This window comes from Rhinoderma darwinii, chromosome 2 (assembly GCF_050947455.1).
Source record: "Rhinoderma darwinii isolate aRhiDar2 chromosome 2, aRhiDar2.hap1, whole genome shotgun sequence".
NCBI lineage: Eukaryota > Metazoa > Chordata > Amphibia > Anura > Rhinodermatidae > Rhinoderma > Rhinoderma darwinii.
The window spans coordinates 246,974,353-246,991,326 of NC_134688.1; the positions used below are offsets into that span (position 1 = coordinate 246,974,353).

The following is a 16,974-nucleotide window of genomic DNA, read 5'->3' on the forward strand; positions in this document are numbered from 1 at the left end:
CGACTATAGAAAAACGAATAAAATAGCTTGGTCATTAAGGCCTAAAATGGGCTGGTCACTAAGGGGTTCTACTTTCAGAAACGATATGGGTATGGGGTATAATATGATTGTTTAAAATTTTATAATTCAGGTCTTTATTTGTGCATATCTAAAGTGTGAAAATTATTGAGGCCGTAAAAGGGTTAAAGAGGCACATTCCAAAAAGTTTGGCCTCATCCACACGACTGAATTTGCTCTGTGTATCACTCCCATATTTGCAAGGTCCTGAATTCAGAATCAATGTAGCAATACACTCATCTATATTTGAAATAAATTGTATGTCTGTTTTTCATGTTTTCCCAAGTCAATGGTATGAGAAAAATATGCAATTTTTTATTTTAATCTAAATTTTCATCTGCATTTAGTGACATAGTAGGGAGATGATCCAGTCTTTGTCACAATAGTGTTTGTTTTTATTCCTACGAAGAATTCTATTGCAATGATGTCACAATAGTCTTTGTCTGGTGTTGATTTTACAAAACTGTTGTCTTTAATCCTAGGCAGAATTCCATTGTAATAGTGTCACAATAGTCTCTACTCCTAGGCAGGATTACATTCTAATAATGTCACAATAGGGTTTGTCTGTATTTCTTATCAAAATTCTAATGTGATGATGTCACAATACTATTTGTCGTTTTCCTTAAGCAAAATTACATTGTGATGATGTCACAATAGTGTGTTTATTCCTAGGCAGAACTCAATTGTAGTTATGTAACAATTGTGTTTTTCTTTATTCCTGGGCAGGGTTCGACTCTGATGAGGTCACAATACTGTTTTTCTTTATTCCTAGGCAGAAATTCATTATGGTGATGTCACAATTGTGTTTAAAATAACTCCAAAGTCAGGATTCTGTTCTAATGATGTCACAGTAGTTTTTGTCTCTGCTTGGACGAAAGAGCATAGTGATAATGTCACAATAGTGTTTGTCTTTTTTCATAGGCAGAATGCCATTGTGATCAAGGTGCAACATTGTTTTTTTTTTATTATTTCTGAGCAGAATTGTGGAGATCTCACAGTAGGGTTTGTCTTTATTCCTAGGCAGGATACCATAGTGATAATGTCACTATAGGGTTTGTCTTTTCTCTTAAAGGAAAGGTGTCACGAAAATTATATTTTTTTTTATATAATATTGCTTTTAGTATGTTATTAAAATAAATGTTATTTATTTGTGTTGTTGTGTTGTACTTTTTACGTTTTTCTTACTTTTACGTCTCTATGGGGGCTGCCATTTTTTTTTTCATCTCTGTATCTGTCCATTAACGACACATACAGAGATGAATACGGCACATACATCCCCATAGAGAATGCGAACGGGAGCCGTTCCATTCACTATAGCGTACGCCGTCTGTGTGGGAACGGCGCATGCGCCGCTCCCACACAGACCAAAAGGAAGGTCTTCGGCAGAGCGAAATCCGGCACCATTTTCATGTGGACCAGAAGCTGCGGCCGGACAGTAAGATGATGACTTCCGGTCGCGGCTTCCGACCATATGCGAAAACGCAAGGAATAGGAGCAGAGGCAGCAGCGGCGGCAGGAGCAGGTAAGTTATGTTTGTGTATGTGATGTGTGTATTATGTTTGTGTATGTTCGTGTTATACTGTCTGATTACCACTGTATCTAATCCTCCTACACTGTGCATTCGCTCAGAAAATGGCGGCACACAGTGTAGGAGGTTTGAAGATTCAACCCCCTCCTTCTCCTGGCACTAGCCAGGATAAGGGAGGGGGGATTGTGTAAGGACACTAGAGCGAGTGTGTCTACCCCAAATTTGCAGCATAAAGCAATGAGGTTGCTTTACCACATCGCAAAGCTGCAATTTTGGGAATTGCTCCCTCTAGTGACCAGCACATGGAAATGTTATAAATTAGAATCTAATTTATAATATTTCCTGACTTGTGAAAAAATTAAAAAAATTAAAACAATGTGTAATCACTTATATACTAACTGTTTAACTGAAGAAAAAAAATAAAAATTTCTAGCGACACATTCCCTTTAGAGTTTAATTGTGATAATGTTACAATAGGGTTTGTCTTTTTGTCAACGCAGTAATACATTATGATAATGTCACAATAATATTTGTCTTTATACCTATGCAGAATTCCATTGTGATGATGTCATAATTGTGTTTATTTTAATTCCTCTGCAGAATACCATAGTGATGATGTTACAATAATGTTTTTCTTTTTTGTTAGGCAGAATGTCATTGTGATGATGTCACAATAGAGATTGTCTTTTTTCTTGGGCATTATTCCATTCTGATGATGTCACAATGTATTTGTCTTTGTTTCTAGGCCGGATTTAATCATACTGATATCAAAATGCTGTTTGTATTCATTCCTAGGCAATATTCCATTCTATTAATTTCAAAATAATGTTTGTCTCTGCTCAGACAAAATGCCATATTGATAATTGCACAATAGTGTTTATCTTTTTTCTTAGGCAGAATGCTGTTGTGATAATCTCACAATACTGTTTGTCTCTGCTTAGGTAGAATACTATAGTGATGATGTCAGAATAGTGTTTATATGTATTCTATGTGTTCCATTGTGATGATGTCACAATAGTTTGTTTTGATTTCTAGGCAAAAATCCACAGTGATGGTGTCACAATAGTGTGTCTTTATTCATAAGCAGAACATCATAGTGATTATATCACAATACTGTTTGTCTTTTTTCTTAGACATAGTTTCATTTTGATGATATCACAATAGTGTTTGTCTTTATTCCTAGGCAAAAATTCTTAGTGATAATGTCACAATCGTGTTTATATTAATTCCTAGGCAGACTACCATAGCTATGATGTCACAATAATATTTGTCTTTTTTCTCAGGCAGAACGCCTTTTTGATGATGTCACAATACTGCTGGTCCCTGCTTGGGCAGAATGCCATAGTGATGGTGTTACAATAGTGATTGGTTTTTTTTTCTGGGCAAGATTTCATTCTGATGATGTCGCAATGTATTTGTCTTTGCTTCTAGGCAGGATTTGATTGTGATTATGCCAAAATACTGTTTGCTTTCATTCATAAACAGGACTCCATCCTACTCATGTCACAATATTGTTTATCTCTGCTTAGGAAAAATGGCATCATGATAATGTTACAATAGTGTTTGTCCTTTTCATGGGCAGAGGGCCATTGTGATAATCAGTTTTTTTATTACTAAGCATTTCATTGCAGTAATCCCACCATACTGGTTGTCTCTGCTTAGGTAAAATACCATAGTGATTATCTCAGAATAGTGTTTGTCTGTATTCTATGGCTGAGTTTTATTGTGATGATGTCACAATAGTGTTTGTTTTTATTCCCAGGCAGAAATCCATTGTGATAATGTCAGAATTGTATTAGTGTCTTTATTCATAGGCAGAATACCATAGTCATGATATCACAATAATGTTTGTCTTTTTTCTTAGGCAAAGTTCCATTTTGATGATATCTCAATAGGCAGAAATCCATTGTGAAAATGTCACAATAGTGTTTGTCTTTATACCTAGGCATAATTCTATTGTGATGATGTCACAATTGTTTTTTTGTATTTATTCCTAGGCAAAATACCATAGTGATGATGTCTCAATAGTGTTTGTCTTTTTCTCCTAGGCAAAATGCCATTGTGATTATCCCACTATTTGTTTGATTTCCAAGCAGAATTCCATTTAGACATTGTGATGTCACAATAGTGTTCGTCTTTTTCCTGGGCAGGTGTCACGTATCTGCCATAGATGATTTGGACCCACTGAGTTGCAACAGACTTGGGCTAAACCCAGGAGCAGATTTTAAGGAAATCCTTGGTGTACTCTTTAACCCCTGTACAAAGATCTGGACTTCACTGCAAGGATTTCTCAAGTCGCTACCCCTGGAGTAGTCGCTGTTAGCAGATGTTAGCAGATGCCGGTACTTAGAAACAAGACAGCCAGCAAGGCTTGCCTTTTCAATAGCGATAATTGCATTGTGGTTATGTCACAATAGTGTCTGTATTTGTTCCTAAGCAAAATTCTATTGTGATTATGTCACAAAAGTGTTTGTCTTTTTTCTTTTTCAGAATTCCATTGTTATTTGTCTCTGCTTAGGCAGAATGCCATGATGATAATGTCACAATAGTGTTTGTCTTTATTTCTACAAAGAATTATATTGCGATGATGTCACAATACTGTGTGTCTCTGCTTAGGCAGAATGCTATAGTGATAATATTCCAGGAGTGTTTGTCTTTTTTTTTTTTTTTTTAAGGCAGAATGTCATTGTCATAATGTCGGAATAGTGTTTATCTTTATTCCTAGGCAGAATACCATAGTGATGATGTCACAATAGTGATTGCCTTTTTTCCTGGATAGGTTTCCATTCTTAATATGTCACAATGTATTTGTTTTTGTTTCTAGGGAGGATTTGATTTTGATTATATCACAATACTGTTTGTATTCATTCTTTTTACGAGCCGCATTTTGACAGCGACGCGTAAAATTAAGCCTCGTGGGAACAGAACACCGTAAATCCCATTGCAAGCAATGGGCCGATGTTTGTAGGCGTATTAGGGGCATTTTTTCAGGCGTAATTCGAGGCGTAAAACGCCCGAATTACACCTGAAAACACTGCGTGTGAACATACCCTTATTCCTAGGCAGAATTACATTGATATTACTTCTTTACTTCAAAGCAAAGGATTGTGCCACATTAGTCTTTTATTTTATTTCTAGGCAGGACTCCATTCTAATGGTGGCACAATACTGTTTATTTGTGCTTAGGCAGAATGCTATTGTGATGTGTCACAATAGCGTTTGTCTTTTTGTCGAGGACAGAATGCCATTCCTATGATGTTACAATAGTGTTTGCCATTTTTAAACCGATATTTGCATTGTGGTTATGTCACAATTGTGTTTGTCTTTCTTCCAAGGCATTATGGTCATGTCACAATAATGTTTTTGTCTTTTGCAGAATTTGATTTTGATGACGACACAATATTGTGTGTCACTATTCCTAGTTAATTCCATTGTGATGACGTCTAAATACTTTTTTTTGTCTCTGCTTAGGCAAATTACCACAATGATGATGTCACAATAGTCTATAATTTTTTTAAGATAGGATTCCATTGTGGTGATGTTATAATAGTGTTTGTTTTTATTCCATTCAAATGGTGACACAATACAGTTTGTGCCTAGGCAGAATGCTATTGTGATGTGTCTCAATAGTGTTTGTCTTTTTGTCAAGGACAGAATTCCATGCCAATGATGTCACAATAGTGTTAGCCGTTTTTAAAACAATATTTGCATTGTAGTTATGTCACAATTGTGTTTGTCTTTATTCCTAGGCAGGATTCCAATGTGGTCATGTCACAATCATGTTTGTCTTTATTCCTAAGCAAACTTTTATTGTGTTGATGTCACAATAGTGTTTTTGTCTTTTGCAGAATTCCATTTTGATGACTGCACAATATTGTGTGTTACTTTTCCTAGGTAAATTCCATTGTGATGACGTCTCAATACTCCTTGTCTCTGCTTCATGTTCTTTAATATGGACATATATTCTCTTTATCTATATTAGCCTTTACACTATATGTAAGGTCCATTTAGTACTACTGAACATGTTTGTACGTTGTATATATATTATGTATACTATATGTTTATACTCCCTTTTTTCTCTTTTGTACATTAGTGCCTGGGACACGCCGAAACGTCTTAAATACATCGCAAGGCAATTTTGTTTGTATCAAGATTACACATATCTTGACAAATACATATATCTATTTTGAAAAACGAGAAATTAAAATCTTTGGAAACCTTCTATCGATGAGATTTTTTTGAATATATTTGCATATTTGAGTGCTTGGGTTATTTTCTTTTGCTTATATGGTGGGTTAATCCGACCCGAACCCTCACAGCACCTATACATTCTGACAAAGAGTGCAATCCATCAGTTCATTGTATCTTTATTCCTAGGCAGGATTCCATTGTGGTCATGTCACAATCATGTTTGTCTTTATTCCTAAGTAAAATGATATTGTGTTGATGTCACAATAGTTTTTTTCTTTTGCAGAAGTCCATTTTGATGATGACACCATATTGTGTGTCACTATTCTTAGGTAAATTCCATTCTAATGACGTCTCAATACTCTTGGTCTCTGCTTCGGCAGATTACCATAATGATCATGTCACAATAGTCTATTTTTTTTTTAGACAGGATTCCATTGTGACACATCACAATAGTTTTTTCTAAGGCAGAATATCATTGTGATGATGTCAGAAAAGTCTTTGTCTTTTTTCCTAGGCAGAATTGTGATAATGTCACTAGGGTGTTTGTCTATGCTTAGGCAGAATACCTTAATTTTGATGACTTAATATTGTGTATTTATTCTTAGGCATAATTCCCCTGTGATGATGTCACAATAGTGTTTGTCTGAATTCCTAGGCAGGATACTATTCTGATGATGTAAAAACAGTGTTTATCTTTATTCCTAGGCAGAATGCTATTCTAAGGCTTCGTTCACATCTGCGCTAGGGCTCCGTTTCGACTGAGCTTTCCGTTGACTACGGTATTGATTCTGTCAAAACGACAGAACCCTTGCACAACTAACACTGTCAGGGCTCCGTTACGACGAAAAGCTCAGACATAACGTCGGAACAGAGCCCTAGCGCAAATGGGAATGAAGCCTAATGTTTTCACAAAAGTGTTTGTCTTTATTTATGCAGAATGTCATTGTGATGATGTCACGATAGTGTTTGTTTTTATTCCTAGGCAGGATTCCATTCTAAGGCCTCATTCACACGACAGGGTTTCCCGGCCGGGTGCCGGCCGTTCATAAATCGGCCGGCACCCGGCTGCATTAGGAATAATAGACCCCTAGTGGGGCTATTCACACAACCGATTTTTTGACGGCCGGGAAAACCGGCCGTCAAAAAATAGGACATGCTCTATTTTCGGCCGGGTACCCGGCCGCCCGGCTCCCATAGAAGTCTATGGGGCCGGGTAATACACGGCCATCACCGGAATGTGTCCCGAGTGATGGCCGGGTTTTCCGTCGCTTGCGCTCTATCTCCTCCTCCTCCTCACAGCGCAGAGTGAATGTGAGGAGGAGGAGTTGATGCCATTCGGACGAATGGCTGTACGCTGTACACTGTGTGGCAGGGCGGGGTGTACAGCAGGTAGAAGGGAGCACTGCACTGGCTCCCTTCCCCTGCTTGTTTTAAAAGCGCCCTGGCCCGGCGACACCTTCCATGGTGCCGCTAGCAGCTGCTGCTGCTGCGGCTGCTACTACTGTAGCGACGCCACTATAGCAGAGCAGGGAGGTATTTCCCCGCTCTGCTATGTGCTAGCTCCATTTTAGCTCCCTGAAGGAGCGGAATCCCCGTGTGTTCGGGGATTCCGCTCCTGGACAGAGCGCTTGATGTCTCTGTCCATATCTGGGCAGTGACATCAGGGGAAACTCCTGAAGTGGAATCCCCGTACACATGGGGATTCCCCTTCTGGAGTTGCCGCTGATGTCACTGTCCAGATCTGCCCGGCCCGGAACGGATGCAAAAATAATGCAAACCAGCCGGGAAAAATGGCCGATTTTACCGGCCGATACTCGGGCTCGGGCGGGACCCGGTCGTGTGAATCCCGCCTTATGGTGTCACAATATTATTTGTCTGTGTTTAGGCAGAATGCTATTGTGAAGTGTCCCATTAGTGTTTGTCTTTTATCTTTGACAGAATTTCATTCCAATGATGTCCCAATCATAGAAAGTACCGACCTGGGCAAGGAAGGTGGTTCATGAAGACCCCCTCGGTCCCCAAGGTGGTGGAGGCCCTGGGGCACATATAATCCAGGCCTGTATCTATATTCAATGATCAAGCTTTATTTAAACCAGAAAAACTTAAAGTATATGTATATTCCCAACTACTTACCCTAACAAATATGAGAGTGCTGGATTCTCCCACCCTGTATTTTCCATCAGAGACTTTGATCATACAGAATTGATCTGGACATGTACATCTGCTTACCAAATGTTGCACCTATTAAAATGAACAGAAGTAATTAATAATTCTAGGTTGAACGTCAATTACATGGTTTGAATAAGTTTAACATGTCAACGATAGATAGAATTACATAATTCCTGCATGTGTTATATTTGCGTTACTGGATTTGTATCTATGATGTGTTTGTAGTATAGTAGTGTGTATTACTGTATAGCCCTATTTATTTATTATCAACAATATCTGAATACAACAGGCAAATTTTGCTGTAAGTTGAAAACTGGCAAAAATAGAGTCCCTGAAAATTCTCTCAGGTGAAATATTGGGCATGTTGAAGTCGAATTGTCTGCCCACACAACAGGATACACTTGGGCTGTCCCATACACATTTGATTGTCAGAGGATTCGATGAATATTTAAGTAATTTGTATAGCCATCTTGAGTCATGTTTATCAATAATGACAGACAGGTGCTTAGGCAGGATTTTGTCAAGGAACGTTCATGGCCATTGATATGCGCACACACACAAATACACATAGGGCTCGTCCACACGTAGCGGAATTGCTGCATATTTTCCATCCGGAACTGCGGATGTAAAATATGTAGCAGAATACAGTAGCAGCAGAGTGGGTGAGATTTAACAAATCTCATCCACACGCTGCGTAAAATTTGCGTCCAGAAATTTAACTGCGGTGCGTATTTTTCGTACCGCAGCATGTCAATTCCTGCTGTGGAAAGTGGACTGGATTGCTGCGCTTTTCAGTGGAGATGTCACCATCTCCCAAAATTAAGAAAAATGCACCATTATCTGCAGTAAAAAACACAGGAAATGGTGCGTTTTTTCCACAGCGGAAATCCTGCTAGTTTCTGCGTAATTGTTGCAGAAATTTTCTGCAGCAATTCCGTTACGAGTGGACAAGCCCCTAGATGTACTCACGCATTCACCTTCTAGACACAACCAGTGCCCTCATGAAGAAAATGCATAAATAACACACAAAAACAATACGGACATGCTATATACATAATCAATGCCACCATAATGTACTTAACTATGTCACCAGGCTTGCAAACTAAACAATGTCATCAGATTGTAACCATAAACAATGCTGCTAAATAATAATTCCAAACCGTAAAAGAGATAATACCTCACTCCACTACAGTGTATCTGAATTATTGTGTGAATTTAAAATATCCTTTTTATTAATACACTACTAGGAAGCCAAATAATAGATTAAGTCTGACATTGTACCTACATCTGTTTAGGTTTGGAAATAGGGTATGTTCACACGCAGTGTTTTCAGGTGTATTTCCAGATGTAAACTCCTCGAAATACGCCTTGAAAAACACTAGTGAAACGGCGATAAACAGCTACCCATTGTAATCAATGGGAGAAACGGCATTGTGTTCAGACAGGCCGGTTTTCTACGCCGCTGTTTTAAAAAACGGCGCATAATAAGACGCCGCACATTTCTTGAGCCAGTTTTATGCTTCAAAAACAGCTGAAAATCAGAGACTGTTTTCCCTTGAAAACAGCTCCGTAATTGTCAGCCGTTTTTAATTCTGCGTGTGAACATACCCTTAGGCTTAATTCACATGAGCATGTTCGGTCCGTGATATACGGTCCGCATGTCGGCCGCATTTCCCGGACCGAACACACTGCAGGGAGCCGGGCTCCTAGCATCATAGTTATCTATGACGCTAGGTGTCACTGCCTCGCACTGTCCCGTATGGTAATCATGTTTTCAGTACGGGACAGTAGATCCGCGGGGAGGCAGTGACACCTAGCGTCATAGATAACTATAATGCTAGGAGCCCGGCTCCCTGCACTGTGTTCGGTCCGGGAAATGCGGCTGACATGCGGACTGTATATCACGGACCAAACACGCTCATGTGAATTAGGCCTTAGAGTAGACATTCGCTGTCAGAGATGCAGAGACACTGGTGCTGACCTGGCCCATATGATATGGGGATGCCCCAGGCTCCATCTCTACTGGGAATATATAGTGGGGAAGCCTAACGAGGCCTTTCACTTTACAATCCCACTAGAAGTGGCAAACATGATTTTGGGTAGTAGAAATTGGGGAAGAAATTGAATGTATTGATGGGGTTAAAAGGATTAGAAAAATGTGTATTCTCTAAGTATTAGAAATGAGTTACTAAAATTGATTTTCTATATTTATCAGAAAAGTACAGTATGGTGCGAGGGGGGGGTCTCTGCATAAGCAAGTCTGGTCAGATTGGCAATGTCCTGTTTAAGAGCGAAGAGAGGGGGCAGGAGAGAAGAAAGGACCCTATTGTAGTAATCTTTCTTTCACCCCCCCCCTTTTCTTTTTTCTATCTCAGTCCACCCCAAGAAGAGGGGGGGGGGGTTTGGGGTAGGCCAGGATCGGGGTTGATTCGGGAAGGGAATAAACAAATTGTATTTTGAAGAAGTGTTCATTTGTAAAATTAAGATGGTATTTCTTCTATATGCAAAACAAAACCCAAAAAAAACATACATGCGTGCCAAGAAATATGTGCACATACATGCACACATTTGCTACATGTATTGAAGGAGCCATAAACACTAGGCTAGGAATAAGTAGCCTGTTGTATAAGAAATAAACCACTAAGGGAGTCAGGGCTACTGTATTTCTATGGACTATGCAATAGTTGCTATCATAGTTGTAACCCTACAAAAGGTCTGTATGTAGTCCCAGACTTACTGGAGTCCTGCACAGTGAGTATTATTGAGGGTTATTACCATTACAGAAAGTAATGGCATATCGCTAAGATATGCCACCACTTTGTGATTGTAGGGATTTGACTGCTCTCACCCTCACCGATTCTGAGACTAAAGGGGCCGCAGTACTGGTTAAATGCTCTGGCGCCTTCAAAGTTTTTCCCTGCACATCTGAGCTCCCGGCCACTAGCAGTGCAGGGAATTTCATCACGGTCCCATTCACTAAATTAGTGATGCAGCCTCTTCATTCTCAAAATCAGTGAGGGACCCGACAGATGTACCCCCACTGATTAGAAAGTGACGGTATATCCCAGAGATAACACACACACACACACACACACACACACACGCCCAGCCACATGTCTATGAGCAGGGATAGGTAAGCAAGCACACCAAGATGCCAGCGACTGAGCGTTTCAGACAGTGGACAGGGGCAGAGTGGCGAATGGAATTCACTGCAAGTACTCTTAACTGCATGTACTGCAGCAAAGTGCAGCCCCAGAGGCTGGGTCGGGATTCTTCTTCCCCTTGGTTCTATGTTTGTTAATTTTAACAACCAAATTGGCAGAACCAAAGAGAACCATCTAAATTCTATCCCTGGAAACACATTTAAAAACCTAGCAGGGAAACACAAGTAGGAAAATACCACAGTCCTACTAAAATCTTTAGATCAGAGCTATCCAATGGTTTTCTAGCCTGGAAGCCACTGTAAAAAAAATATGTTATCAAAAATATTGTTTAAAACTCTACTAAATAAATGTAACATGTATTAAAAATTTACACATGGGAAAAAAATCAACTTATCAAATAGAAACTTTTACAGAGCTAATTGTAGTGCCAAGTGTCTTTTGTATGACCCAGGAACCAACTGCCATTAATATGATTCTTAAACTAGTGTCAAATGTCACTATTATAACATCCCTAGCGCCATTGATATAAAAATAATATCTACAAACGTGATCCAAGACAGTCAGTGAGAGGTGTACAAGCAGTGGCCAGCAGTAGTGCAAGAGTAAGGGTATGTTCACACTGACGTTTTTTGTTAAGCGTGTGAACATACCCTAAAGCTGGATTCACACGAGCATGTTCGGTCCGTATAGGACGGAACGTATTTCGGCCACCAGTCCCGGACCAAACACACTGCAGGGAGCCGGGCTCCTAGCATCATAGTTATGTACGACGCTAGGAGTCCCTGCCTCTTCGTGGAACTACTGTCCCGTACTGAAAACTTGATTACAGTATGGGACAGTTGTCCCGAAGCGAGGCAGGGACTCCTAGCGTCGTACATAACTTTGATGCTAGGAGCCCGGCTCCCTGCAGTGTGTTTGGTCCGGGACTTGCGGCCGAAATACGTTCCGTCCATTACGGACCGAACATGCTCGTGTGAATCCAGCCTAAATGTGTCTGTTCATGTGAAGGCCTGTAGAGCCTGTGTGCAAAACAGCCAGCTGCCACCTACAAAAGGCCCCAAATATTCAGACGCAGCCACCATGTTAAGGCCTACTGGGCCCAAGCAGATAACCCATGTATCTAGGAGGGATGCCCTTTACCCTTTGTCTACCTGTCATCCAAAATAAACAAGCCAGCAATCTTGCCTGCATGATCAGTAACCAAGTCATTGCCTCTCAACAGAAAGAAGATTGCATATATCGTAACTAATAATTTTTTGCCTCCCAGAAGGGAAAAATGTATATAATATTCGTAGCCATGCGCATCATACCCAACCCTCTCCCACCTTACATCCCTATCAATTAGTTCTTTAGTGTTGAGGGAAAGACACCACTCATCAACATCTCGACAGTGGCGTAACTACCGCAGTAACAGCCGTAGCGGCTGCTACGGGGCCCGCAGCATGAGGCGGCCCGCTTCGCCCGCCGGCACGGCCCCCCCTCCCATGGCCGGAGGCTCCGCTAGCAGCCGCTATGGCTGCTACAGCGCGACGCCACTGAAGGGGTTGTTTCTACAAAAGACATGCATCCCCTATCCACAGGATAGGGGATACATGTGTGATCGCTGGCAGCGATAAGGAGAACGGGGGACCGAAAGTCCCCTGAAGTTCTCCATGACAAACCTCTGACTTCCGGGGTCTGTCTGCAGCTCCATAGAAATGACTTGTGCGCCGGTCGCGCTTGTGCGCATGCGTGACCAGCGCGCCTTTCATTTTTATTGAACTGCACAGACGCCGGAAGTGCAAGGTTTGTCATGGAGAACTTCAGGGGACTTTCGGTCCCCCGTTCTCCTTATCGCTGCCAGCGATCACACATGTATCCCCTATCCTGTGGATAGGGGATGCATGTCTTTTGTAGGACAAACTATAGGCAGTTTTTTGTTGGGGGCTGCATGGCGTTACCTACAGGGGGGGTTTATGGATGTATGGCGTTATCTACAGGGGGGCTGTCTGGCGTTATCTACAGGGGGGTGTATGGCGTTCTCTACAGGGGGGGCTGTCTGGCGTTCTCTACAGGGGGGCTGTATGGCGCTATCTACAGGGGGTGTATGGTGCTATCTACAGGGGGGTGTATGGCGCTATCTACAGGGGAGTGTATGGCGTTATCAACAAGGGAGTGTATGGCGTTATCAACAAGGGAGTGTATGGCGTTATCAACAAGGGAGTGTATGGCGTTATCTACAGGGGGAGGACTGTATGGCGTTATCTACAGGGGGAGGACTGTATGGCGTTATCTACAGGGGGAGGACTGTATGGCGTTATCTACAGGGGGAGGACTGTATGGCGTTATCTACAGGGGGGCTGTATGGCGTTATCTACAGGGGGAGGGCTGTCTGGCGTCATCTACAGGTGGGTGTATGGCGTTATCTACAGGGGGGCTGTATAGCGTTATCTACAGGGGGAGGGCTGTATGACGTTATCTACATGGGGAAGGCTGTATAGTGTTATCTACAGGGGAGGGCTGTGTAGCGTTATCTACAGGGGGAGGGCTGTATGATCTTATCTACAGGGGGCTGTATGGTGCTATCTATAGGGGGCGCTGTGTAGCGGAATCTATAGGGAGGCACTATCTACAAGGGGGGGTTGAGTGATACCCAGGGGAGAGGGGGCCCCAGTCAAAAGTTTGCTCTTGATATGACTAGTTTCAAAATTATTTTGCAAACAGGAGCACAAGTGAGAAAAGGCAACCCTTCCAAACAAAAAATAAACAGGATTGGGGGATGGGTGACTTTGTGGCATGAAATTCCTGACCTACACAGATGTAGCCAAGTTTATCTTGAATCTGATAACTTGCTGCAGCGGGATAGCACACAACAAAAGCCATTAGTCATTGAAAAAGTCAAGTTTAAGTTTCTTGCCACTGTCAAGATAAAGATGACGACATCTGTACAAAGAATTAAGCTATTTTGTGTTATCTTTAACCCCTTCCCGACATTTGTCGTAAGTATACGTCATGGAAAGCCAGTGCTTCCTGCAAAATGGCGTATACTTACGACAAATGTTTGGCACCGGCTCAGAAGCTGAGCCGGTGCCATCATCGCCGGATCTCAGCTGTATCTTACAGCTGACATCCGGCTGTAATGGCGGGGCCCGAAATTAGCTTCGATCCCTGCCATTAACCCCTTCAATGCAGCGTTCAAACGTGATAGCTACATTTAAGGTTTTGCAGCTCATCGGAACCCCAGCAATGAAATTGCCGGGGTTCCCGTGGCTGCAATGGCAACCGGAGGCCTAATACTGGCCTCTCGGTCTGCCTAGCACCGAAGCCGGTCAAGATCCGCCCGGCGGCAGAGCCTGATCGGCTTCCGTAGCCGCCGGCAAGATGGCGCCGGCTCAGGAGCTGATCTGGCGTCATCAGCGGTGGAAGTCAGCTGTATGTTACAGCTGACATCCACCTGTAACGGCAGGAACCGGAGCTAGCTCTGATCCCTGCCATTAACCCCTTCGATGCAGCAATCGAAAGCGATTGCTGCATCGTTGCGGTTACTAGCAGATCGCCAGCCCTGACAGGCAATCAGGACTGGCGACTGCTGCTATGGCAACAGGAGACACAATGGCCTCCTGCTCTGCCATTACGGAAGCCGATTAGGCCCCGCCGGGAGGCGAAGCCTAATCGGCTTGCTGTCAGTGAATAACTGACAGATCTACTACATTGCACTACGTAGGTAGTGCAATGTATTAGAAAAAAAACTTCAGACAGTTGGAACTAGTCCATAGTGGGACTTGAAAAAAAGTGTAAAAAAAAAAGTATAAAAAAAGTGTAAAGAAAAGTGAAAACAATAAAAGTTTCAAGTAATAAAATAAAACACAATTGCCCTTTTTCCCTTATCAAGTCCTTTATAATTGAAAAAATAATAACAAACCATACGTATTTGGTATCGCCACGACCGTAACGACCTGAGGTATCAAAATATTATATTATTTATTGCACGCGGTGAACAGCGTAAAAAAAACAAAAACAAAAAAACTATACCAGAGTTTCTGTTTTTTGGTCACTTTGCCCTACAAATATTGGAATAAAAAGTGATCAAGAAGTCGCACGTATCCAAAAATGGTACCTATAAAAACTATAGCTATAACTATAGCAAGCCCTCATACAGCTCCGTCGACAAAAAAATTAAAAAGAAATGGTTCTCACAACTTGGCGACAGAAAAAATACATTATTTTTCCAAAAGTAATTTTATTGTGCAAAAAGTTGTAAAACATAAAAAAGTGCTATAAATTAGGTATCGCCGGAATCGTACTGATCCGCAGAATAACGTGAACATGTAGTTTATAACACATGGTGAACGCTGTATAAAAAAAACTAAAAAAACTATGGCAGAATTGCGATTTTTTGTTTACCTGGCCTCCCAAAAAGTAGGATAAAAGGTGATCAAAAAGTCGCATGTACCCCAAAATGGTACCAATAATAACTACAGCTCGTCCCGCAAAAAAAAACCCTTATACCACTACATCTATGAAAAAATAAAATTAGTTAAGGCTCCAATAAGTCAGGAAATAAAAAATATGCAGTTGTGCCGGCCCGAGGGGAACATTTCTTCTGTTTCAAGAGGCGATTTATCAAGGACCTAAAATTAGGGAACCAGGAAGGGGAGGGCCCAAACATATCTGCTGGAAGGGTGCCCGTATTATACCAGGACAACACTTTCCCAGCAAAATTCCCCAAACAGCAAAGGTGCGGAGTGTGGACCAAAAGGGGCATAAGAAAGGACGCCATATATCAGTGCGACACCGGCCTGTGCAGAAAGGATTGTGTCACAGCGTAACACACATCTATGGATCATTTTATTGTTTTTTTACCACATTATTATACCACCTGACTATGCCCCTTATATACTCCGCCCGGCTTACATGTACCCCCACATTATAAATGGAAACACCAGCAATAATCAAACAAATCTACTACCAATCAAAATCCTTTCTCCAAAAGGCAAATGGCGCTCCCTCCGCTCTGAACCCTACAATGTGCCCAAACAGCAGTTTCCTTCCACATATATGGCATCGTCATACCCGGGAGAAACCTTTTAACAATTTTTGGGGTGTGTGTCTCCAGTGGCATAAGCAGGGCATGACATATTTGTCACTGAAATGGCATATCTAGGGAAAAATATAAATTTTTAATTTGCACCATCCGCAGTGCAATCATTTATGGAAAAGACCTGTGGTGTGAAAATGCTCACTACACCCCTTAATAAGTGCCTTGAGGGGTGTAGTTTCCAAATGGGGTCATTTCTCAGGGGTTTCTTTTTATTATTTCACATCTGAGCTTCTGCAGTTGTGAACCAATACTTTGTAAATCGCCAAATTAGGCCTCAATTTTACATGGTACGCTTTCACTCCTGAGCCTGGTCGAATGTCCAGGCAAAAGATTAGCGTCTCATGTAGGGTGTTTCTAAAACCGGGAAACACTGCATAATAGTTAGAGAGCTGTCTTGTTATGGTGGCACAAGCTGGGCACCACATATTGGCATATCTATGGAAAAAATCCCATTTTCACTCTGCAACATCGAGTGCACACTAATTTCTACAAAACATCTGCAGGGTTAAAATGCTCACTACACCCCTAGGTAAATGCATTGAGAGGTGTAGTTTCCAAAATTGGGTCACTTCTGGGTGGTTTCCACTGTTTTGGGCCCACAGGCACCCAGAAACCAATCCATCAACATCTGCACTCCAAATGGCGCTCCTTCGCTTCTGAGCCCTGCCATGTGCCCAAACAGCAGTTTATGACCATATGGGGTATTGCCGTACTCGGTAGAAATTGCTTTACAAATGTTGGGTTCTTTTTTCCCTTTATTTGTTGAGAAAACAATAAGCTATGTC

General features: G+C 41.6%; 1 protein-coding gene across 1 annotated transcript in view; it reads right to left on the reverse strand.

Annotated features, from left to right (window-relative positions):
* Positions 1-16,974, reverse strand: part of GAS2L2 (growth arrest specific 2 like 2) — a 77,064-nt gene that overhangs the window by 12,851 nt on the left and 47,239 nt on the right. Inside the window, exon 3 of the mRNA XM_075853021.1 lies at positions 7,910-8,017. Coding sequence (XP_075709136.1) covers positions 7,910-8,017 — 108 coding nt within the window. The remainder of the gene's footprint in view (positions 1-7,909; positions 8,018-16,974) is intronic.